This window comes from Tamandua tetradactyla, chromosome 5 (genome assembly GCF_023851605.1).
Source record: "Tamandua tetradactyla isolate mTamTet1 chromosome 5, mTamTet1.pri, whole genome shotgun sequence".
Lineage (NCBI taxonomy): Eukaryota > Metazoa > Chordata > Mammalia > Pilosa > Myrmecophagidae > Tamandua > Tamandua tetradactyla.
In genome coordinates, this window is record NC_135331.1 from 169239804 (window position 1) to 169266153 (window position 26350).

Consider the following 26350-nt stretch of genomic DNA (forward strand, 5'->3'; position numbering starts at 1 on the left):
TGCTTGTCAGATTTCAGATGTCCCATCCTCCAGTTCACTAATCCTGTCTTCTGCCTTTTGAAATCTGACATTGTAGGTTTCCATTGTTTTTTTCATGTACCTTGCATTCCCATAAGTTCTGTGGTTTATTTTTTCAGACTTTCGATTTCTTCTTTTTTTCATTCCTTGCCTTCTTTATATCCTCCCTCAATTCAATGACTTGATTTTTGATGAGGTTTTCTGTGTCTGAACATTCTGAATTAATTGTTTCAACTCCTGTATCTCATTTGAATTGTTGGTTTGTTCCTTTGACTGGGCTATATCTCCAATTTTCCTAGTATGATTTGTTATTTTTTGCTGGTGTCTAGGCATTTAATTATGTTAATTAGTTTATTCTGGAGATTGTTTTCACTTTTTTAACCTAGGATTTTCTTGCTGGATAACTTTGACATTCAGTTCAGCTTATTTTGGACCTCTAGCTTAGGTTTTGTTTAACAGATCAGAATTTTTCAGTTCTTGTTTTCTTGTTTCTTGCCCTGCCTGTATGGGGCCTTTTTTCTCCCCTTAGGAGGGTCTACTTAGGTATTATAGACCCCAGCCAGATTTTCCCAGATCAAACTGGCCTCCTGTCAGGAGGAAAGAAAGAGTCACCTGCATCAGTTTTCCCTGAGGGTGAGACCCAGCAGATTGAAAGGCTTTCCTATGAAGCCTCTGGGCTCTCTGTTTTTCCTATCCTGCCCAGTGTGTGGCACCTGTCTGCCTGCAGGTCCCACCAGCATAAGGTGATGTGGTCCTTTAACTTCAGCAGACTCTCCCTGCTTGGGACATGGTGGAGACAGAGGACAGGCTGTAGTCTCGTTTTAATCGCTTTACTTTTTCAGACCCTGAATCCTTGAGGGAGGGATTCCACCTGAGCTGGACCCCATCCCCTATGCCCAGTCTTGACACTGAGGTAGCCTATGCTCAACACTCATTTTGGTTTCTTCTTATACTTCCTAATATTAAAGTTAAGCTGAATTTTATAACATTTTCTGAATCATCCTTTCCATGTTTGCTATAGTTTAGGAGCTGAACAGTTTTCAAAATGATTTAAACTCTTTACATGCTTTATAAAGCATTATTTGCTTTACTTTGCGTTTATTTGAACAAATTCAATTTTTTAAAGTTAATTTTATGATTTCATTTTAATTCTGTTTTCACCTTACCTTCTAATGAGGTAGAGTTGACATTTTAGAAAGATTACAGAATCTTCATTTTAGAAAGATTACAGAATCTTTAGAAAGATTACAGAATCATTTTAGAAAGATTACAGAATGATTTCATTTTAATTCTGTTTTCACCTTACCTTCTAATGAGGTAGAGTTGACATTTTAGAAAGATTACAGATTATCCTTGCCAATTCACTTGGAGAATAATTTTTTAAATCTAGTATTAATGAAAACAAGTTACTATCCTTTTACTTTTTAGGTCATTTGAAATAGCATTTTTCTTCTTTACACTGTACTTTATTACTTACATGTATTTCATTTTAGGTTTCTGGACAGCTTTACATTTTGGTACTTACTAATAAATCCCTATTTGTATTAGTAGCCTGCTTTCATGTGGGGAGAACAGTTTGATTAGGAAGTTGGGCTTTTATCTTTGGACTTCCTATTGTTTTCTAACTGAATTTCATTTACCTTTAAAAATCTATCTTCTATTTCTGGTAATTGAAAACACTATCATTTTATTAATTCTCAGGTAAAAATTATCATTTAGTTTTTAAATACTAACAGTAAGTGCCTTGGTTAATTTTCTCCATTTTTTTATATTGTTAGAGTGTCTCCCATTACTTAAACCACTTTCATCCAGTGCCCACTTGACAAGTTAATTATTGAGCACGTACTATGTGCCAGGCTTGGAGATATAATAGTGTGCAAGGTAGACATGATTTGTACTATCTAAGTAGAAAGACAGATGAGTATCCAAGAACTAACTGTAGTGCAGGTGGCCGGTGTGGAAAGAAACAGCACAGGATGCAACAGGCCTCACAGATGGGGAGCACCTAACTCCTACCGGGAGCGCATAACTCAGAACTGAAAGGTCAGGGGAGGCCTGGGAAGTGGTGTCTAAGCCTAGACCTAAAGAATAGCAGGAGTTAATCTGATGAAGGAGGCAGAAGGAAAGTGTGTACTAGATTTAGGGAACAGCATGTGTAAGAATCCAGAGGTCAAAATAAGCTCACAGTATCTGAGGTACTAAAAGAAATCCATGATGTCTGGGCTATAGAATGCACAATGTACAGTGGTCAGGAGGTGAATGTGGATAGGTAGCAGCCAAGGCTTCATAAGCCATATTAAGGAACTGAGAGCATGGTGAATTAAGGGCTGCCAGGTAAATGACATGATCAAATTTGTACTTAATGAGGATCGCAGTATCGATAGTGAGCTGGAATGATGAGTAGAGGGAGAAACATCACTGAAGAGGAGACTACAGGGTTCTAGGTGAGAGATGGTATAGTCTGGACTACAATAGTGGCAGGGTAAATGAAGAGAAATAGGAAGATTCAAAGGATATTCAGAAGAAAGAACTGACTAGATTTGGTAATTGTTTGGACACTCATGATAAGACAGAAGAAGGATCAGGGTTAACTCCCAGGTCTTCAGCTTGAGCAATTAGGTGAATGATGGGACCATTTCCTAATATAGGAAATACAGTGGAAGGAGAAATTTAGAGGGATAGATGGTAAGTTCTGTTTTGGACATTTAATTTGAAGTATTTTTGGACACTCAAGTTGGGACTCATTCCATAAGGCACATAGATGAATGGTTCTGAAACTTGGGAAAGAGATCTGAGCAGGATCTACAAATTGGGAGTTACCAGGCTAACTGATAACTCCTCATTGAAAATTGAGAGACTGATTGGGAAAATGTCTAGAGTGAGAGAAGAGCCAAGAGCAGAACCTTGAGCAATACCAGTGTTATTCTTTAAGAGATGGATAGAGGCAAAAAACCCTACCAGGGACAGTACATGAAAGCAATGATGGTGGCATCCTCTACTTTTCTTTAGGATGTGTGGCTTCATTCCTACATGCTATCCTGCCCTGAAATTCTTCTGTTAAGTTGCCAAAAGGGAACCTTTTCTACCTTTTCCTCTGCATGTATGTTTATAACAAATTCCGATATGCCATCACCTTTACTCTCCTCTCATTTCTACTCAACATACATCTTTCTACCAGTCTGTTTTTCTTATATCCCAGGCCAGGTGTTCTTCTTCTGCCATCCTTCCTGGTTGCCTAGTCATCCATTTACCAGTCATGACTCAGGTAAAAATAAAAATCACAGCTCTAAAGGTTTGAGTGGCGGATTGGTGTATGGGAATCCTGAATTTTATGCACGATTGTTCTGCAAACTCACAACTTCTCTAATAAACAAAAAACTGTTTTTAATTTTTAAAAAATTGTATTAAAAAAACCACAGCTCGTGGTCTTGAACTAAGATCTTTATCATGGTAAAACAGAATGGACTTTAAACTACTACTGACCCATCTTAAAAGTTTAAACATTCTACAACCTAAACCTGACATACACACTAACACCACCTGGAATATCTTCTTGAGATCATAGGCACAATTTATGTGCTAAAACCAAAGTTTCAGGTTTTAATAATAATTTATATCTGGATTTTATTTTATTTTTTTGGTGCAAGATCTGGGAATCAAACCCCGGTCTCCCGCATAAAAGGCAAGCATTCTACCACTGAACCACTCATGAACCCTATTTATCTGGCTTTTTAAAAAATTAATTAAAATGTTTCCATTGAAGTTATGACCTATATGTAATATTGAATTACTTACGTTGTTCTTCTAAAGTCTTTTTGAAGTGTGGGGTATTCCGGCATCTTTCTAATATCTTCCCAGTCTTTATCTTACAAAACAATATCAAATATTGTTACATGAAGTAATGTGTTACTCATAAATATCACTTAATTGTTTAAAATATTCATAAATACATAAAATATACTTAAAATATACTTGATTTTGAAAAGGGAAATAAATTACCTGCAGGAAAGCCCATGACACTAAAGATCCGATCTAGTTGATCATGATGAAAGGGATTGCTTGTTTTTATATCTTCCTGACGACAGTGAAAAATTGGTTCTGAAGTCAACAATTCAGCAAATATGCAACCTATTGCCCATATATCTATGAAAGAATAAAAGCAATTTTTGGTACAATTTATTATATTTTCTTGGTTATAACTCCTGGATATGATCACAACCTACATATAAAAATATTTTTTCACTGAAACAATATACAAAGCACCACATATCAGATTGAAAGCCAAATAAAAAGTGTTTATCTGTAAATTTCTTGATGAAGTTAAGCCTGGGAAACTTAACTTAGTAACCAACGAATTCCTTAGATTTAGGCAAAAGCCTTTCTAACTGCTATTAATAATTTAATCAAAGAATCATTCAAGTGAAAATCAAGAACACGGCGTAGTACTCAAGATCTGATTAATTGAAACAAAAACATTATCGGATATAGTGATATAACTTCTTTTAAAGCAATCAAATGCATAATGATAGAAAAGAACTAAACCATTATAAAAGGATTTGGAGAAACTCAACTTTTATCTGAAAGACTATCAACTTCAGTCTTTTCAGCAAATTGTAAAGTCTAGAAGCTAATAAATACTGCACTACATGAAACCACAGAGTCAGGGTTTATCCATACAAATATTCACTTAGATGTTGCCCCTCAACCTCCAGAATAAAGTTAAACATCTTTGAAAGCTTTATTAACTCTATCAAATCACTAGTTATAGATTATTGTATTTGAATTTTACACGCCAAAAGGTTGCAATTTATATTCTAAGACCATAATATTGTATTCACAATGCATTGCCAAATGTACAAGTGAATTAATTTTTGTGAAATATACAGTCATATTTTTCCATTTAAATAAGTGCTATTTAGTATTTTTTTATAAAAGATAACAATGGAAGGACTACTGTATAGTATTTAAAAAGTACAGTGTTTTTTTAGTAGTCTATAAAATATAAGAATCATACTCTGCAAACAAGCTACATAAGAAAAAACTTTAATTCTATCCATTATCAAGAATTAACATGGGGCGGTGCAACAGTGGCTCAGTGGCAGAATTCTCACGTGCCATGCCCGAGACCCAGGTTTGATTCCCAGAGCCTGCTCACGTAAAAAAAAAAAAAAAAAAAATTAAATTAATGTGGATGTGTTACCTAATAAACAGCCAAATGGAAAAAACTATATAGTAACATCTAATTTATCTGGCCTCATTCAGAAATGGTTCCTGTCATGGTCAGGTTCATGTGTCAACTGGGCCAAGTGGTGGTACTTGTTTGTCTGGGTGGGCAAGTGCTGGGCCTATCTTTTGCTATGAGGACATTTCATAGAATTAAGTCATGATTGGCTACATCCACAGCTGATTCCATTTGTAATCAGCCACGGGGAGTGTCTTCTGCAATGAGTGATGGTTAATCTAATTACTGGAAGCCTTTTAAGGAGGATTCAGAAGAGACAAGTTCTCTTTCCTGCTTTGGCCAGCGAGACTTTCCTGTGGAGTTCATCCAGACCCACCATCAGAATCGTCAGCTTCACAGCCTGCCATGCAGATTTTGGATTCTACGTTCCCACGGTTACGTGAGACACTTTTATAAATTTTATATTTACGAATATTTCCTGTTGATTCTGTTTCTCTAGAGAACCCTAACTAATACAACGTGGTACCAGGAGTGGTTCTTAAGAGACAGAATCTTAAAGATGGGTTTTTATGAATGGTTTTCTATTCTGACTGGACCAAAAGGTACTAAGGACTCTGATTCCCATAATCAGAATGAATTACCAATCTATGAAGTGAGCTGGCAAAAGAGATAGTCAAAATATCACCATTAGATTCTTCTAATGCTTTGCTTGTTCAAAGTCAGGCTCTGGGGATTAAGGTTTTGACACCTTTACGGAGTTTTGTGGAAATAGGAAGTATAGAGGTGTTGGCTGATTGTTGTTACATAATACTGTATACACTAATGAGTGAAAGGTATGAGCTTAAGGCTTCAAACGAGAAGCTTAAGCATGGTATGACAGATGTAGACTTTTTGGTGAGTGTCCTGAAGGAAAATCTTATTTCCTGTAGCAGTAGATTTGAGACCTCCAAAAATCAGACTCAGAATCTTACTGTTAGAGTAGCAACTTTACAATGTAAATTGAAACCTCAATCTTGGATGGTGTCTGACGTTAGGTGGGGGCATTGATTAGAAAGCAGTGGGACCCTGAAAAATGGGATGGTGACATATGAACGGATAATGATGTCGGTGGCAAGGTTGAAACCCTAGGTCATGCTGAGTCTTCTCTAGATAACCAAGTAATAGTCTGTCCTGAGGACACAGCTGCCCCACCTACAGCCTGCCTTGAGGAGTTGGCCACCCAAACTCCATCTGAAGGGATAAGCCCTAGAGTGATTAATCCTGTTTCACCAGATGAAACTGCAAAGAATGCCCTGAAGCAAATGGTTTGGAAGAAACTTTTAATTCTTTTCATGACCCACCCTCACACCCCTCATTTCTTCCAGACCTATATTAGACTAAAGTCCCAACAGGCCCCTAAAGGTGAGGTACAAAGTATCACACATGAGGAGGTACGTTATACTACAAAAGAACTGTGTGAGTTTTCTAATTTATATAGACAGAAATCAGGGGAATATGTGTGGCAATGGATTTTTAAGGGTGTGGGATAATGGTGGTAGGAACAGAAGGCTGGATCAGGCTGAATTTATGGATATGGGCCCACCAAAGAGAGATTCTGCATTCAATGTTATAGCTCGAGGGGTCAGAAAAGGTGTTAACAGTTTGTTTGGATGGTTGGCTGAAATATGGATCAAAAGATGGCTGACATTACCTGAGGTTGAAATGCCAGAACTGCCCTGGTATAATGTAGATGAGGGAATCCAGAGACTTAGAGAGACTGGACTGTTAGAGTGAATTTATCATGCAAAGCCTGCTCTTACACCTGAGGAATGTCCGAAAGAGTGAGAAATAAATTTGTGAGACTAGCACCATCATCCCTTAAGAGCTCTGTAGTTGTACTTCTCTGTAGCTCAGATATTACAATGGGAACTGCTGCCACTGAGCTGGAATCCTTAAACACAATGGGGATGACCGGACCCCGACTTGGCAGAAGTCACGTGGCAGCACTTAATGGCCAAAGACAGGGTGGATATGGCTATTATATTAGACAGCTAACTCAAAGCAGGAATCAAAATAATCTGACTAGCAGAGATTTGTGGCGTTGGCTAGTATATCATGGGGTACCTAGAAATACAATAGATGGGCAGTCTACTAAATTATTTTTTGAGTTGCATAAACAAGACTTCTAGGTCAAGTGAACAGAAGTCTAACTTGAATTACAAAAACACAGAGTCACAGCCCCTTAATCAATTTCCAGACTTGAGACAGTTTACAGACCCAGAGTCCCTTGAATGAAGGGGAGATCAGGTCCCTTTGGGGGAGAATCCTGTTACACTGCCACAAATCTATACTGTTAATCTTCCTCCAAGACTTCCCCAAGGGGACCGAAGGCCTTTTACCAGAGTAACTGGGCACTGGGGAAAAGGAAATGATCAGATATTTCGGAGATTATTAGACACTGGTTCAGAAGTGACATTAATTCCAGGGGATCCAAAACGTCACTCTGGTCCATCAGTCAGAGTGGGGGCTTATGGAGGTCAAGTGATTGATGGAGTTTTAGCTCAAGTCCATCTCACAGTGGGTCCAGTGGGGACCTGGACCCATTCTGTAGTTATTTCCCCAGTTCCAGAATGCATAATTGGAATAGACATACTGAGCAACTGGGAGAATCCCCACACTGGCTCTTAAACTTGTGCAGTGAGGGCTATTATGGTGGGAAAAGCCAAGTAGAGGCCACTAGAACTGTCCCTACCAAGAAAAATAGTAAATCAGAAGCAATACCAGATTCCTGGAGGGACTGCAGAGATTACTGCCGCTCTTAAGTAAGGACTTGAAGGATGCAGGGGTGGTGATTCCCACCACATCCCCGTTCAACTCTCCTATTTGGCCTGTGCAGAAAACAGATGGGTCTTGGAGGATGACAGTGGATTATCGTAAATTCAACCAAGTGGTAACTCCAATTGCAGCTGCTGATCCAGATGTGGTATCATTGCTTGAGCAAATCAATACATCCCTTGGCACCTGGTATGCAGCTATTACTCTGGCAAATGCTTTTTTCTCAATAGCTGTTAGTAAGGACCACCAGAAACAGTTTGCTTTCAGCTGGCAAGGTCAGCAATATACTTTCACTGTCCTACCTCAGGGGTATATCAACTCTCCAGCCCTATGTCATAATCTTGTCCGCAGGGACCTGGATTGTTTCTCCCTTCTACAAGATATCACACTGGCCCATTATATTGATGGTATCATGTTGATTGGACTTAGGGAGCAAGAAGTAGCAACTATTCTAGACTTACTGGTAAGGAACTGGTGTGTCAAGAGGATGGGAGATAAATCCAACAAAAATACAGGGGCCTTCCACCTCAGTGAAATTTCTAGGTGTCCAGTGGTGTGGGGCATGTTGAGATATCCCTTCTAAAGGTGAAGGATAAGTTGCTGCATCTGGCCTCTCCTATGTCCAAAAAAAAGAGGCACAACACCTAGTTCGTCTCTTTGGATTTTGATGACAACATATTCCTCATTTGGGTGTGCTACTCCAGCCCATTTATTGAGTGACCAGAAAAGCTGCTAATTTTGAGTGGGGACCTGAACAAGAGGCGGTTCTGTGACAGATCCAGGCTGTTGTACAAGGTCCAGCGGATCCAATGGTGCTGGATGTGTCAGTAGCAAATGGAGATTCTGTTTGGAACCTTTGGCAGGCACCTATAGGAGAATCACAATGCAGACCCTTAGGATTTTGGAGTAAAGCCTTACCATCTGCTGCAGATAACTACTCTCCTTTTGAGAAACAGCTTTTGGCCTACTACTGGGCCTTAGTAGAGATGGAATACTTCACCTTGGGCCACCAAGTTACCATGAGACCTGAATTGCCTATCATGAGCTGGGTATTGTCTGACCAACCAAGTCATAAAGTTGGGCGTGCGCAGCAACACTCCATCATAAAATGGAAATGGTGTATATGAGATAGGGCCAGAACAGGTCCTGAAGGCACAAGTAGGTTACATGAGGAAGTGGCCCAAATACTCATGGTCTCCACTCCTGCCACATTACCTTCTCTTTACCAGACCAGAGCTATGGTCTTCGGGAGTTCCTTACAGTGAATTGATGGAGGAAGAGAAAATTCATGCCTGTTTACAGATGGTTCAGTATGATATGCAGATACTACCCGAAAGTGGTATCTACAGCACTACAACCCCTTTCTGGGGTGTCCTTGAAGGACAGTGGTGAGGAGAAATCCTCCCAGAGGGCAGAACTTTGAGCAGTGCATCTAGTTGTTCATTTTTCTTGGAAGGAGAGCTGGCCAGAGGTGTTTGTATACTGATTTACGGGCTGTTGCTAATGGTTTGGCTGGCTGGTCAGGGACTTGGAAAGACCGTAACTGGAAAATAGGTGGCAAAGAGATCTGGGGAAGAGGTATGTGGATAGACCTTTCTGAGTGGGCTAAAAACATGAAGATATTTGTGTCCTATGTGAATGAGCATCAGAGAGTGACTTCAGCAGAGGAAGGTTTTAATAATCAAGTGGATAATACGAGCCATTCTGTGGATACCAGTCAGCCTCTTTCCCCAGCAACTCCTGTCATGGCCAAATGGGTTCATGAACAAAGTGGTCATGGTGGTTAGGGATGGAGGTTATACATGGGCTCAGCAACATGGACTTCGACTCACCAACACTGACCTGGTTACAGCCACTGCTGAGTGCCCAATCTGCCAGCAGCAAAGACGCACATTCAGCCCCCAATATGGCACCATTCCCCAAGGTGACCAGCTGGCTACATGGTGGCAGGTTTACACTGGACCACTCCCTTCATGAAAGGGGCAGCGATTTGTTCTAACTGGAATAGACACATACTCTGGTTATGGGTTTGCTTTCCCTGCATGCAATGCTTCTGCCAAAACTACCATCCCTGGGTTTACAGAATGCCTTATCTATCGTCATGGTATTCCACACAGCATTGCTTCTGATCAGGGAACACACTTCACAGCAAATGAAGTGTGGGAAGGGGCACATGCTCATGGAATTCTCTGGTCTTATCATGTTCCCCATCATCCAGAAGCAGCTGGATTGATAGAATGGTGTAATGGCCTTTTGAAAATTCAATTATGGTGCCAACTAGGTGGCAATACTTTGAAAAGCTGGGGTAATGTTCTCTAGGAAGCTGTTTATGCTCTGCATCAAGTTGAAGAATGAATATTACCCAAGGACTTGCATCCTATTCTAGAGAGATTTAATGTGTTTCTGATTATATGCAGAATAGTTCAGTATTGTTAGATGAGAAAAAAAATGTATCTTATTGTTTTCTATTTAGAAATTAGGTATGGTTTAAGGTGATGAGTATAGCTGCCAATTTGACATGGGGTGGACTGTCATGGTCAGTTTCATGTGTCCACTTGGCCAAGTGGTGGTATCTGTTTGTCTGGGTGGGCAAGTGCTGGCCTGTCTTTTGCCATGAAGACATTTCCTAGAATTAAATCATGATCATACCGGCTATGTCCACAGCTGATTCCATTTGTAATCAGCCAAGGGGAGTGTCTTATGCAATGAATGATGGTTAATCTAATCACTGGAAGCCTTTTAAGGAGGATTCAGAAGAGATAGGTTCTCTTTCCTGCTTCAGCCAGCGAGCCTCTCCTGTGGAGTTCACCCAGAACCTCTATTGGAATCATCAGCTTCACAGCCTGCCCTGTAGATATTGAACTCTACGTTCCCATGGTTATGTGAGACACTTTTATACATTTTATATTTACAAATATTTCATGCTGATTCTGTTTCTCTAGAGAACCCTAACTAATACAGTTTCTTTTTATGTAAGTTTGCCTTCTGGCTAATGGGAACATGTCCCTTCAACAACTACTTTTTATTACAACATTACCTGCAATTTAAAAGACCATAAAACATAATTTAGTCATTCTTAATGACACAGTAAGGTCATCATCATAAATATCCATCACTAAAGAGGAAGGTAATAATACTGGGTCTAATTTTTAATTCTTGCCCTCCTCCACCCCCGCAACATCCCCACCTCATATTGACTGCCTGTCCCTCTTGGCCCTGGTATAGGAGCCTCTGACAGTCTCAGCTCCTTTCCTGCTGGCTGCCTCTACTCCGCAGTTGACTAGGACTGATATGCTGCCCATCATGCGATTTCTGGTTTCATCTAGATCTCCCTGTGAATTGCCAAAAAAAGGAAACTTGGTATGGCAAAGAGGCTTAAATTCTAGGGTTACCCACCTCTTTGTAGCCACTAATTTTAAATGGCCATATGACTCCTGCACCATCTATACCCACCTCTTAGCTCTCTTGCTCTGTCAGTGATTTGTTCTCAACACACAAACACATACCACCTGAAATATCACTCCATAAATGTCCACTAACAGCAAATCATCATCTCTTTTTCTCTATACTCTAAATAGGAATAATACTCATTTCTGACATGGACCAAGTATGGAGAAAATAAAAGTAAGTGAATGTGTATAAACACTGCTAGAATATGAATATATTTCAAGCCCCAAAATAACTGATTTGGGAATTATTCGTTTTCTGTGTTCTCACTCTTCTCCTAACTCCTATCTACAATGGATAACTAGAACTTGACTAAAGTTAGAAATAAGAGATCATATTTTAACTTTGCATTAAATATCATTTACTTGCTAACAGTGAACCTTATTGTAAATGATGGACTATAGCTAATAGTACAATTATAAAAATGCTCTTTTATGAATTGCAAACATGCTAATACAAGGTGTTAAATAATAGGGTGGTATATAGGAACTCAGCATTTTATCCATGATTTCTCAGTAATCTTACACCTTCTCTAATTAAAAAAAAAACTTTAAAAAATCCCATTTACTGAGCAAGTAAGTTGCAAACTAGATAAAATTTCAGTTCCTTACGCTGAGGAAATAAGAAATATGATTGGTTTTCAATTCATACCCAATAACCTTTCCTTCTGAAAAAACCACATCTATTTTTATTTCAACACCGAAGCACTTAACAGAAAATACTCATAAAACTGTATTTTTCAAAGTGTGGGCTTTAGGATCATTCTCAACAGAATCACCCAAGGGCACATAAAAAGAGGCCTTACATCCAGACCTTCATAATGGGAACCTCCTTTTTAGACACAGACTGTACCAGTGTTTGGTGAGAGCCCAGCGCATAGGGATTTGTATATCATCACATCATCTACTTTCTACCCCTCATCCTGGGTTACTGCACCACTAACAGCTGTTCTAGGCTGTCACCTGTTTGCTGGCACCTAACGTTCCCCCTTTCCTTGGTTTATTTTCAGTCTCTTCCTATCTTCTGTTGCCTTCTGAGATTGTCTAAGGGATTTTACTGTTTTTAATAGTGGTGAAGACTAAAAGGCTCAAAAATACAACTCCACAGTAAAAGTCACTCATAAGAATGTAAACAGAGTTAGCCTCTGATTTTAGCGCCTCATTACTCTTGGGACAACTCAATCCCTTCCATTTGCTTTTGGTAGTTCTCCTTTCTTCGTCCTTCACCCACAGCTGCCACTGTCCATAGCTGATGGTGTGTGCTTGGCAGCCTATGATCTAGGGGTTCTGCTGTCAGGGGGAGGCTCTAAGGTTAGTCTCAAATCCTCTACTGTCAAACATGAACTGGTTTTCCTCACAGTTCTGAGACTACTAAATTAGAGGGTTTCCCCCTAATTTAACGAAATCAGTCAAGTTCTGGCCCTGTGCTAGGGTCTCAGTCCCTGGACAAAGGATAGGTACGTTTTGGGTGTTTAAGTTTTGCAGAAATCAGAGTACCTGATAAATGAGGACATTATTATATTTTAACTTGTTTGCCTTTTTTACCCATGAACAAGTTAATCATCAGAATCTTTCTAAGTGTAAGAACTGCTTACCAATTTTTCACAAGCTTGCTTACAAAGAAAGTATTGAGCTCACTTGTCTGTTTTTAATAATTTATACCTTTAGTGCCTTTGTTCATTGGAACGCAACAAAAAAAGCTAAATATAGTCAAAACTGATATTAACCTAATACCAGTAAACAGACTATTCAGCAAAAATAAAATTTAAAGAATTAATCCTAGCAAATTTAGATAACTTACAGAGCTAGCCCTTCATTTAAAAAAAATTATTTTGTATTATCAAACCAAGACAACATACAAACATGAATACTCTTAACATACAAATATTATGTGTATGGTGTACAATCAATGGCTCACAATATCATCACATAGCAGTAAATTCATCACCATGGTCATTTTTTAGAAAGTTTGTATCACTCCAGAAAAAGAAATTAAAAAAAAAACTCACACATACTATACCCCTTACTCCTCCCTCTCATTGACTGCTAGTATTTCCATCTACTCAATAGATTTTAACCTTCGTTCCCCCTATTTTTTTCTATACCCCTTACCACTCCCTTTCACTGTTCACTAGCATTCAATCTACTCTATTTTAACATTTGTTCTCCCTATTATTTATTTATTTTTAATCCATGTTTTTTACTCATCTGCCAATATCACAGATAAAAGGAGCATAAGACACAAGGTTTCACAATCACACAAGTCACATTATGAAAGCTGTATCATTATACATTCATCTTCAACAAACATGCTACTGGAACATAGCCCTACAGTTTTAGGCATTTCCCTCTAGCCTCTCAAATACACCTTAAACTAAAAAGGGGATATCTATAAAATGCTAAGAACAACCTCTTATCTTATTCAGGGTAACCTCTCCATTCTGTTTGAAATCTCTCAGCCACTGACACTTTATATCGTCTCATTTCTCTTTTCCCCTTTTCGGTCGAGAAGGTTTTCTCAATCCCTCGATGCTGAGTCCCAGCTCATTCTAGGATTTCTGTCCCACGTTGCCAGGGAGGTTTATACCCCTGGGAGTCATGTCCCACGTAGAGAGGGGGAGTAGCCCTTCATTTTAACAGCTATTGTTTCCTCTCCCTGTTCTCTCTTTTACCCACTTTAAGGAAATCTCTAGAGTTGAGGAGGGCCCTTTCCTTCTGATTTCCTCAATTCACAGCTGGGCCCTCTGAGGACACCACAGTGACCAGGTAACAGTATCTCTGAAGCCTCTGCTAACAGGTAATCATACGCAGTATTTTTACTTGGTTAGATGGCAAGATGCTGAGTACCGCTAATCCACCCAGATTCAGTCTACTTCATTCCTTAAGGAAGAGACTGCAGTTCCGATAAAGGGCAAGATAGAAAGATTAGTCACGCTGTTTCTTGTTTAGAAAAGGAGGCAACTGATGAACTTTTCCCTAAACAGAAGAGGCTTTGTCCAACACCATACTACTTCTGTTTTTCTTTTAGTGAATAAAACAATTCTAAACCTCTTTCTAGCTCTTCTGATCAATAGCTAGGTAATGGCAATGTAAAATTTATGTGTTACTTTTTCATAGCAACTCAACAGGATGGGATCAGATACCTCTATTCTCTGAGCTTTCTGCTTTTAAAAGAACTGTATTCTCCTGTACAGTTCAACTCAACAGAACAAAGTCTTGGAACATAGAAACAGAACTTATATAAAGAGACATAAAGTGGTTATTACCAAGTAGCTTTATTATTATACCATTTGGTATTTATGATAGCACAATGCCAGTGTAGTAAAATCATTTTAGACCAACTTACCAATGGCCTTTGTATAATGCCTTGCACCAAGCAAAAGTTCTGGAGCCCGATACCAAAATGTCACCACTACTGGATCCAAATCTGCCAGAGGCTTTAGAGGAGAATTGAACAATCTGGCAAAACCCATGTCAGCTAAAAAATAAAATAAATTAATATAAAACTTAGCTTGCTATGCAATTAAATCCATGTAGCCATATAAAATTGACAACAGTAGCTGCTAACCTTTAAAGAAAGCCTTGCCTTCCCATCTTAAGAAGGGACTAGAGAGGAATGAATTAATTTATCTCTAGTTTCCCTCTTTGAGGTATATATTTTTATTATGCCTATTTTACTGGTGAAGAAAATTAGTATCTCTGTAAGATACTCTGACTTGCCCAAGGTCATAGAACTGGTAAATACAGAATTAGAATCTGGGTCTGACTTCAGATTCTTGGCTTTCAGAGACATCAAAAATAAAATCCTTAAATGTTTTAAAAATCCAAAATAGTCTAAAAGTCTCCATGATGAATTATGATGTCTATATGCCTATTCTTCCCAAACCTGAGCACATCCTAGTTTGGGGCATGCTGGAGCTGGCTTCCATGGGCTCAGGAGAGCCAAATGGGTGCTTCTCTCCCCTACTCTAGGTTCAGGGACATCATGTTGGGGGCCTGAAACTGGCTATGGAGGGAGTCTTTACCTCATGGAAAATAGCAAATGCTAAAAATTGGGGCTTTTTTTCCCCAGAAGGCCAGGTGTTGAACATTTATAGGCACATCAATTTTAGTAATACATATTTCCTAAGTAACATGTATAGAATACATGAGATAATTTGCTATAATCCAACATTAAACAAAGATCTACACCAAAGCTAACTGATTTAAATATTAGAGAGTATAACAGTAGTAAAAAGGAATCTCTATTACTATAATTCGGTCTTAGAGATGATAAAATTTTCTTAAGATTTCATAACAAATACCTTGTATTTACAAAACATTTTATAGTTAACAAATGATTTCACAAACATCACTGATCACCTCATTTAATCCTCATGAGAACACTGGTTTAGCGCATATTTTAATCCTCCTTTCTGAGATGAAGAATCTAATGCCCAGAGCAGTTAAACAACATGACTGTAGTCATGGGGATAGTAAGTAGAGATGCCAGTGCTCAAACAGAAACCACACTATAATTTAGGATCTACATTCTTAACCACGGATCTGACATAGAATAAATTATATATATAATAATTGCAAGCACAAGAATGATAAACCTCTCTAATTTGAAATACACAGGGTATATTTTGATTGTATAAGGTGCCCCAATGTACAACAAATTGCACATGTAGCACATAAAAAATTTCAACTATAGAGCATCATTTAATCTAAAACCAATATGCTATAATATAACACATTAAAATTTTAATTTACAGTGATTTTATTTCTTTAGCATTTGAATAACTTATAAGACATTCTAAGAATACTTTAGAATACCCAAGTCTTAAAAATAAAGCTGTCTATACTTCTTGGGGTGATGGAAAAATTTTTATAAGGATGTGATGATGGCAGCAACATTGTAAATGTGATTAACACCCCTGAATTGTATACTCGAGAGGGGTTGAAATGTGAAATGTTATGTTGTAAATACATTACCACAATAAAAATTTTTAAAATAAATTTAAAAAAACACCTGTCCAAGGAAGCCTGTGACAATGCTACTCTTTCTTAACTAACTCTCCCTATATCAAAGATATTCAAAATCATTGTACCAATAGTACATTTACTTTAAAGCACTGCGTCATATATTTAATAGATACTGATTATCGTTGATGGTAAAGTAATATGATGGAATGTTGTTTCATCCACTAGAAAGCACTTTATTTTCAAGAAAAATATTCTAAAGCCAGTATTCTTCCCCTTATTCTCTACTTCCTTAGTCTTATCTAGATGCCATCTATTCACCATCACATGAAATCAAGGCCAGGAAGAAACAATAAATAGTCTTAAAAACAATTCCTGTCTACTCTATGAACTTTAAAGGTGCTTCAAACCATTTTGAAAATAATTAAAAAATTATTTTTCAAATAATTACTAACTCAGCCAAAGGTAATGAGCCTAAATGTTACTGGCATTTGTTTTCCTAAAATTAGACATGGGTAAAACTGTTTCATTCAATGAATAGGGATAATAAAATTCTGGTATGAATGTTAAATAGACAATAAAAGATAAAAAAGCAGCAGAAGACAATGCCTACTACCCAAGATGCTCATAAGAAGGCAAGATGACAAAACAAATGTAGTTGAAGAAAATAAAAAGGAGATAAGTACTTTAAGAATAAAAGAAAAGTTTTTACTAGCTTCTATAAGATTCTTAGTTCCTTGGAGCAAGGGTTTTTTTCTCCTTCATGGTTTTATCTGGAACAATGTTTAGTAAATATCTGTAGAAGCGGACTAAATTGAAAATGGAACTTGAGCTAATTCCTGAAGGATGAACCATTTTAACAGTAAAAGAAAAGACAACAAGCATTTTAGGTAAGGCGTGAGCAGAAGATTGTTAGATATGAAAGGGTGTATATCTAATAACTAGGCTTTTCTTTTAAGCTAAAAAAAAGAAGTGTTTTAAAGTGTAAGTATAGGTATCAATGCGACTACTTCAGCTAGTCAGGGAATATCTTTTAAGATCCAGATAGCAGAATAGTCTATAAAGAATGAAGATTTTGAGGCCATAAGAATTTATGAATTCCCTAAAGATGTCATTGTGGAGGAGGCCACGTGCCAAGCCAGTGCCTTGAGTCTGAAAACAAGAGGCTAATAGGAATAAGAGGCAAAAGGACTAATAAAATTCAGAAATAAGAGCAAGAGTGTCAGGTAGAAAAATGGGAATTGTGCACAGAGGGAGAAGATAAGCCTCAAGCCAGGTTGGACAGCAGAACAAATGGTTTAAGGCAGTAAAGGAGAAGGGAGGCTGAACACCTAAACACAGGCCTTCTGAGTAGGTGAGAGAGGTCATGGGTATCCTTTTAGAGAGCAGTTTCAATAGGGGATGGAATTAGATGCTGAAAGTTTCGGAAGTATAGGAAGAAGGAAATACAGCAAACGCTTAAAAAGACAATGGGGGTATGAGAAGATTTACTTTCAAGTTGGAAAGAGAAGTAGGAGTAAGTGTTTAAAGGTGAAGAGAAATTTGAGAGGGGTAGATGGAGATACTGTCCTATGAGGAGCGTTTAAGTACATCAGGAAGATGTTTAGTAGCCATGAAGGGCAAGAGTAGATAGGATTTAAGAAAGGGAGGGCCACTTGTTCTCTGAGACAGTTTCAAAGACCAAGATGTGGAGAGGAGGCTGGGGTCAATGTCAGCACACGCAGGCCTCACTCTGATACCACTGGGCAGAGACCCGGAGTTCAAGTCTCCCCTTTGAAAGACTGAGCTAGACCCCTCTAAATTCGGCTTCCTTATGGTAATATCTATCTTGGGGAAGCATCGTGTAATATACATGAGGTAACAAATGAAACTACTGTGGAATAAACAGTTTATTTTATTGTCTCTCTCATAGGGAGGAGCCATTCTTTCTCTCCCTTCATCAGTGTCTGTGGCAAAAAGTAGGTACTCAAAAAATGCCCGTAAGAAAAAGAGTGTGAGAGATAAACAGAAACAGGAGTTAGTGACCAGTAGTGGAAAGTAGGGGGAAGGGATGAGGAAGAAAAGAGGGAAAAGAAGGAAAGCAGCTTCCAGGTACCTAATCAACAAATTTTGGAATGAGTAAGAATCTCAGTAAACACAGAGTACAGATGTAAAAGAAAGGGAAGTCACTTCAAAACTGCTTCTTCCCGGACTCAGCCAGAAGTTAGGTGAGGTAGAAAACCAAGCCACGCAGACTCAGTTGAAGCTGGACAGCCTGAATTTTTAGCAGGTGACGTTAGCACAATTTTGCATCAATGTAGCATGATGTATTCTAATAGCAAAGAAAGCAGGCAGATGAAACGTCTATTTAAAAATCCTTCTAAAACCACTGAACATTCAATAAACATAATTTCTATTAAATGCAATTAAAATAAAGCATTTCTTAGCTCATTTTCTCCCCACATATATCACAGGTTTAGATGATGCTAATTTCTTTTAGAACCTTCAGGGTTGCAAAGGAAATTTTAATATACAGATAAGACCCCTACCAGTGCCTGAGAGATAGTAAACATATATATTCATTTCAAAATGTTGTGTTGAAACCTGGCACACTAGGCCTGAGGGCAGGAGGGACCTGTGAGGGTCTATATGAGGTCAGGGTGGGGAAGGATGTATTTCAGGAAGGGAACATTTGGCAAAGCTGGGCCAAAAGTAAGATTTAAGGGATTATGTTCAGGGTGATGTACAGTGGTGGTGACATAAACGTATGCTTTGGATATGATGTGGGAATCAGTGTTTTTGTGGGCTTGCTGGTCAATTCCCAGTGATGGCTCAGTTGGGATACAGAGAATCATATTTTGGGAATAAATGTGAGGAGTTATAAATTATGCATTTACATGTCCCCACATCTTTTCTAAAAATATTGTGAGGAAGTAATTGTAAAATTAACTACTTAAATAGTATTAAAAAAGGGAAACCATCTTTGCAGTCACTTCAGTGTCTTGGTAAATTATTTGAGGAATAATTACCTACCTATTTTGACTCTCCCCCTCTCAGGACCTTCTCCCATTACTAGGATATTTGCTGGTTTCTAGAAATAAAAAAATAGAGCATTCAAATTACTATGTTTATTCTTTTGACATGCTCAAAAATGAAAAAAAGAGAAATAATTTTTGCAATGTGAAATTGTCACTTCTATATTTTCATTAAAACTATAGTCAAATATTAAGCACCCTTGACACAGTTGAAGCATCTAACAAACTGGAAGTTAACACTAACTTTATATAGGCATTGTTGCTATGGAAATATACCTTATTTTCAAAATTATATCATACAAATAATTACGAAGTAATTAAAGCTACTATTTCTATTCATCCTATAGAAGAAACTAATAATAATAATAATAATAAACAGCCCTGTACAAATTGTAAACTGTCTGTTATCGCCCCAAACAAAGAAACTTATGTGGTTAAAAATTGTATATCATTTTAAACCACAACATAATTATAATCATTTACATGAATCAATGGACTATACCTCACTAAATGTTTTTTTAATTACTATAGGGAAACATTGACCAATTATTCCATAGAAACCATTAACATTCATACATCGTTTAAGCTGCAGTGCAAGCAAAAAGTGACAAATTCCAAATATAAAAACCAAGGCTGGGCGGGCCACAGTGGCTCAGCGGCAGAGTTCTCACCTGCCATGCCGGAGACCTGGGTTTGATTCCTGGTGCCTGCCCATGTTAAAAAAAAAAAAAAAAACAAGCAAGGCTCTTTGGAAGCAAATAACTGTAGGAATAGGGTTTTTTGGTTTGTTTTTTATTTTAGCTAAGTTTCCTTTGTAAACTCTTTAGGGAGAAATTGTGTGGGTTTTTAACTGACTGGACTCATTTATTTAATCAATTAGTATATTTTTATTGTCTTCTAGAGACAAAGAACTATTTTAAGCACTAAGGAAAAACAAAAGTAAACAGAGTTCCTAACTCCAGATGTTTACTATATAAGTAAAAAGAAAACTATAAAGCTTTGTGTAATAATGTTGGATAAAGCCCTATCACCTTACACACAGTTCCCTTGCCTCCCCTCTCCTGAAATCACAGCCTATAATATCAAGGTCAGGTTACTTCCCTTGGCTTAAAAGTAGTGCTGTGTATGTTACATATAAAGAGGATTCCAGTCTTAGATTAGACGTTAAAATGGATTTCTTTTAATATCCTTTCCAATTTGTTGATTAAAAAAATTTCTATGAAAACAATTAGCCAAAAAATAGAAATAAGAAAATTCAAAGAAAGCCATGATTAACCAGGAATTCCATTGTTAATGGAAATGCTCACTGGGGGGAAGGGAGGGAAGCTGCCCATTAGCCAGGTCCCAAAGAATGGACAGGAACCAGCATGGCAGAGGAGAAGGTCAAGGGTGCTGCAGGAGAAGGAAACGGCTATGCACATGGTATATGTGTAGGAGATAGAAAGAAGTCTGATTTGGCAGAAATGAGAGGGCTCATGTTGGGGGTGGAAGAATGAACCTATACTCAGTTCATTTTAAGACTATTTAAAAGCCAAGGGAAGTAACCTGACCTTGATATTATAGGCTGTGATTTCAGGAGAGGGGAGGCAAGGGAACTGTGTGTAAGGTGATAGGGCTTCATCCAACATTATGCCAACTGAAATGGAGAGGAACATACGGAGTTGAGAGACAGTTTAAAGGAGCAATTAACAGGACTTTGTGAAAGGTTAAAGTCAGAAGATTAAGAAAATAGGAGATAAAGATGTCACCAAGGTTCTGAATTTATGTGATTGGCAGAATGATGGTGCCTTTTATGGTAACAGAGAAGTTACGTCAGGCACTAGTTTGGGACAGGGTACAATGCAGAGAAGAGGATGACATACTGAATTTGAGTAATGTGAGATGCCTAAGAGAAGAAGAAAATTGGGATTTGAAAGCTACTGTCACTAGAGTGTGAGGACTGAAGACATGAGACAAGATTAGTACACCACAGCACAAAGAGAAAAATAGCAGGGAGACAAAAATTGAACCTTCAAAATTGAAGTTTTGTTAACTATTTATCAAAGATCTATCATATATAAAACACTGCACTGGAAACTTCCAGCAACAAAGAGAAATAAAACATTAAGACCTTGACTTCAAAGGAGCTTAAACTCTAGTAGAGAAAGAAAGACAGCTTTTTAGAATATAAGGCAGATAATGAAAAGTACCAAGGCAGCAAACTAAAATGCAAGGAACAAAGTGTTTTCAGTGAACTTCAGAACAGTCTTCAGGAAAGAGATGACTATACATGACTTAAGGACCACTGAGATTTTGGTAAGCATAACAGAAGAATAATTTTCAGGCTCATGGAATCACATAGATAAGGGCACAAGTCATAAACAAATACAAACACAGCATATGGGGCAAGCCCATGAGTATTTTGTTGTGTCAAGAGCACTGGATATTTAGTATAGAAATAAGACTGGGAAAATAGGTTGGGAATAAAATGCCACATTAACGAGACAGGAATTTATTTTACAGGAAAAATAGATCAGGCAGTAAGATAATGAGATTTATATTTAGGAAGAATTCTGGTAGCAATGTGCAGGAGGATTAGAAAGGATCTACAGACCATAAAATAGAGACAGAGTGAACAATAGGCAGTGGCCTGGGAAACAGTCCAGGGAAAAGTAAAGAGCCCCTAACTTGCAACAATGGTCAGGGCAGAATATATAAGAGCATATCACTGTAAAAGATCAAACTTGGCATCACTTTTTTACACCATCCCCACCCCCACGTCCCTTCATAGGGATTCACTCAACAAATATTTATTGAGTAGTGGTTTAGATGCTTAGTTGCTGAAGATACAGCAGTGAACATAACTTGGAAAAATCCTTGACATCATGGAGCTTACATTCTAATGGGAAGAAAAAGACAAATATATGGTATATCAGGTATTAATAAGTATTGTGGAGAAAAATAAAATAAGGAGAACACGAGATACTTCCACATCTGGCATTACGGCTGACTGGGAGCTCTGAAGGACACTGCCACTACAGAACAGTTTATGCTGCATGAGAAGCATTGCTTGAAGCATCCTGATCTCAAAAGAGGTCAGGGACATCTACAACAACCTCTCTGCCCATGCCACATAATGCATCCATATAATGTAATGGAGTTAAGTGGCTGGGCCAGAAGTTTGGAAAGCCAGAGGGAAAAAAGGACAGACCTGAGGGCAGCTAATGACACACATTAGTAGAGATACCTAACCTTGGGCCACCAGAAAGGTGAGGAAGCTGAGCCTGCTCTTCCCCCACAGTCAACCAAGATTCAAGGGGACTAAAGTAAACCTTGATTAGTAACCTAGATGCTGCCAAAAGAAGCAAAAGAAACCCTTCTCTGAAGGAAGACATCCCAACTTAGGCCTAAAAACTAAAACAAGACATCTTCTAGCTAAAGGTTAGATATTTTTATGTTGGATTTAAAAAATCCATTCACATGCTAGTTACAAGAGACCCACCCAAACATTAGAATCCATAAGAAAGTAAGGCTGAAAAAAATATATGAGGCAAGCTGCTAAAAGAAAGCTGATCAACTACAGTAATGTTAGACAAAATAGCTTTTAAGACAAAAAGTATTATTAGGGCTAGAGGCATATGCTGTATAACAATACAAGGTTCAACTCACCAAGAAGAGACAACAATCTTAAACTTCTCAGGTAATTAAAATATATATATATAAGACGGTGGGGCAGGGCTCATTCCTCTTCTAAAAATACATAGTGGACAGGCAGAAATGTTTGAAACAACTATTCTGGAGCTCCAGGGATAAGGGGAGTACTGTACAGCATCCAGGAAAGAGCAGGACAAAGAGACTGAGAAACCGCAGTGAAAACCTGTGCTTAACTCACTCAGCTGGGGCTCCTGGCATCCATCATCCGCCCTCGAGGCAAGCAGCTTTGGGTAGGCCCAGTGAGCTACCTGGTGGGTTGCTGCATACAGGGAGGCTGTGGAAGCCCTCCTCCCCTCCTCCCCAAGAAGAGACAGGGAAATGGCCCAGTACCGATGCTCAATATCACTAGCTGTCAGGGAAATGCAAATCAAAACCACAATGAGATATCATTTTACACCCACTAGAATGGTCATTATTAAAAGAAAAACAAAACAGAAAACTACAAGTGTTGGAGAGGATATGGAGAAATAGGAAAACTTTTTCACTGCTAGTGGGAATGTAAAATCATGCAGCCACTTTGGAAGACAGTTTGGCAGTTCCTCAGGAAGTGAAGTATAAAACTGCCATTTGACCTGGCAATCCAACTACTAGGTATATACTCAGAAGAACTGAAAGCAAGGACACAAACATACATTTGCATACTGATATGCAAAGTGGCATTATTCACAATTGCTGAAGGATGGAAGTAGCAACTGAAGAATTAATAACAACTGATGAATGGAAAAACAAAATGTGATATATACATGTAATGGAATACTATTCATCTATAAGAAGAAATGAAGTCCTGATCTTAATTATATGAAGAAACAGATGAGTGTCTTCCATAGTGGCTGTACCATTTTACATTTCCTCCAACAATGAACAAGTGGTTCCTATTTCTCCACATCCTCTCCAATACTTGTTATTTTCCATTTTATCAACAGTAGGCTTACTAGTGGGTGTGAAATGATGTATCTCACGTGGTTTTAACTTGCATTTCCAGAATGGCTGATGATTTTGAGCATATTTTCATGTGCTTTTTGGCCATGTGTATATCTTCTTTGAAGAAATGTCTATGCAAGTCTTTTGTCCATTTTATGACTGGGTTGCTTGTCCTTCTATTGATGGATGGCAGGATTTCTTTATATATTCTGGATATTAAACCCTTATCAGATATGCAGTTTCCAGATATTTTCTCCTACTCTGTAGGTTGTCTTTTTATTTTCATGAAGTCCTTTGATGTAAAAGATTTTTTAAATATTGATGAAGTTTCATTTGTCTATTTTTTCCTTTGATGCTTGTGCTTTGGGTATAATGTGTAAGAAATCGCCTAACACAAGGTCCTGAGGGTGCTTTCCAATGTTTTCTTATAGGGGTTTTATAGTTTGGATTCTTAAATTAAGTCTTTGATCCATTCTGAATTAATTTTGTATGTGGTGTGAGGTAGGGGTCCACCTTCATTATTGTGAACATGGATATCTAGTTTTCCCAGCACCATTTCCTGAAGAGACTATTTTTTCCCAATTGAGTGGAGTTAGAACCCTTGTGGAAAGTAGCTCATAGATGTAACAGTTTACTTCTGAACTCTCAATTCAACTTCATTGGTCTATATGTTTGTCCTTGTACTGTACTGTACTGTTCTGATTATTTGGCTTTGTAATAAGTTTTAAAATTGGGAAGTGTGAGTCCTCCAATATTCTTCACTCTTCTTTTTCAAGACTGCTTTGGCTATTAAGGGCACTTTACCCCTCCATATAAATTTAATGATTGGCTTTTCTGCTTCTGCAAAGAAGGCTTTTGGAATTTTGACAGGAATTGCAATGAATCTATATTGCTTTGGATAGAATTAACATCTTAACAATATTTAACCTTCCAATTCATGAACATGGAATGCCCTTCCATTTACTTAGGTCTTCTTTGATTTCTTCCAGCAATGTTTTATAGTATTCTGTGTAAAAATCCTTTAGCTCCTTGAATACATTTATTCTTAGATATTTGATTTTTTTAGCTGTTACTGTAAATGGAATTTTTTTCTTGATTTCCTCTTCAGATTGTCCACTGCTACTGTATAGAAGCACTACTGGTTTTTGCATGTTGGCCTTGTACCCTGACATTTTGCTAAATTTGATTATTAGCTCTGGTAGCTTTGTTGTGGATTTTCCAGGATTTTTCTATATATAGGATCATATATCTGCAAATAGGGAAATTTATACTTCTTCCTTTCCATTTTGGAGGCCTTTTTTTCTTGCCTAGTTGCTTTGGCAAGAACTTCCAGTACAATGTTGGATAACAGTAGTGACAATGGACATCCTTGTTTCATTCCTGATCTTAGAGTGAAAGATTATTGAAATAATCTTAGCAGTGGATTTTCCTATATGCCTTTTCTCGTGTTCAAAGCGTTTCCTTCTATTCCTAGAAGTGTTTTTATCAAGAAAAGTGGTGGATTTTGTCAAATGCCTTTTCTGTGAGATTTAAGATGATCATGTGTTTTTTCTTTTGTCATATTAACATGGTGTATTACATTAATTGATTTTCTTATGTTGAAGCATGCTTGCATACTTGCATACCTGGAATAATAAATCATTTGATCATGATGTATAATTTTTTTACTGTGCTATTGGATTCAATTTGCCAGTATTTTGTTGCAGAATATTGCATCTCTATAAATAAGGGATATTGGTCTGTAATTTTCTCTCTCTTTTTAGTATCTTTACCTGGCTTGGGTGATGTTGGCCTCACAGACTGAATTGGGGATTATTCCCTCCACTCCGATTTTTCTGGAAGAGTTTGAGCAGGATTGGTGTTGATTCTTCTGGAATGTTTGTTAAAATTCAACTGTGAAGCCATCTGGTACTGGGCTTTCCTTTTTGGGAAGGTTTTTCATGATTACTTCAGTCTCTTTACTAGCTATTGGTTGAGATCTTCTGTTTCTTCTTCAGTCAATGAAGGTAGTTGGGTGTTTCTGGGAATCCGTCCATCTAATGTAGGTTTTCTTATTTATTGGCATACAGTTGTTCATAGTAACTTCTTATAATCCTTGATTTTTGTGGGATGGTAGTAATGTTTGCCTTTTTCAGTACTTGCATGCTCTTATTTGTCAGTCTGGCTAAAGGTTTATTAATTTTATTGATATTTTCAAAAAACACATTTTTGGTTTTGTTAATTCTCTCTATTGTTTTTCCTATTCTTTATTTCATTTATCTCCACTCTAATCTTTGTTATTTACTTCCTTTGGTTTT

General features: G+C 37.8%; 1 protein-coding gene across 3 annotated transcripts in view; it reads right to left on the reverse strand.

Annotated features, from left to right (window-relative positions):
• Positions 1 to 26350, reverse strand: part of CDK19 (cyclin dependent kinase 19) — a 213780-nt gene that overhangs the window by 14356 nt on the left and 173074 nt on the right. For all 3 annotated transcript variants that reach the window (XM_077162654.1, XM_077162655.1, XM_077162653.1), the window contains 4 exons: positions 19438 to 19495; positions 14807 to 14938; positions 4018 to 4161; positions 3814 to 3883 (listed from right to left, as the gene is read on the reverse strand). In XM_077162654.1, the coding sequence (XP_077018769.1) occupies positions 3814 to 3883; positions 4018 to 4161; positions 14807 to 14938; positions 19438 to 19495 (404 nt within the window). The remainder of the gene's footprint in view (positions 1 to 3813; positions 3884 to 4017; positions 4162 to 14806; positions 14939 to 19437; positions 19496 to 26350) is intronic.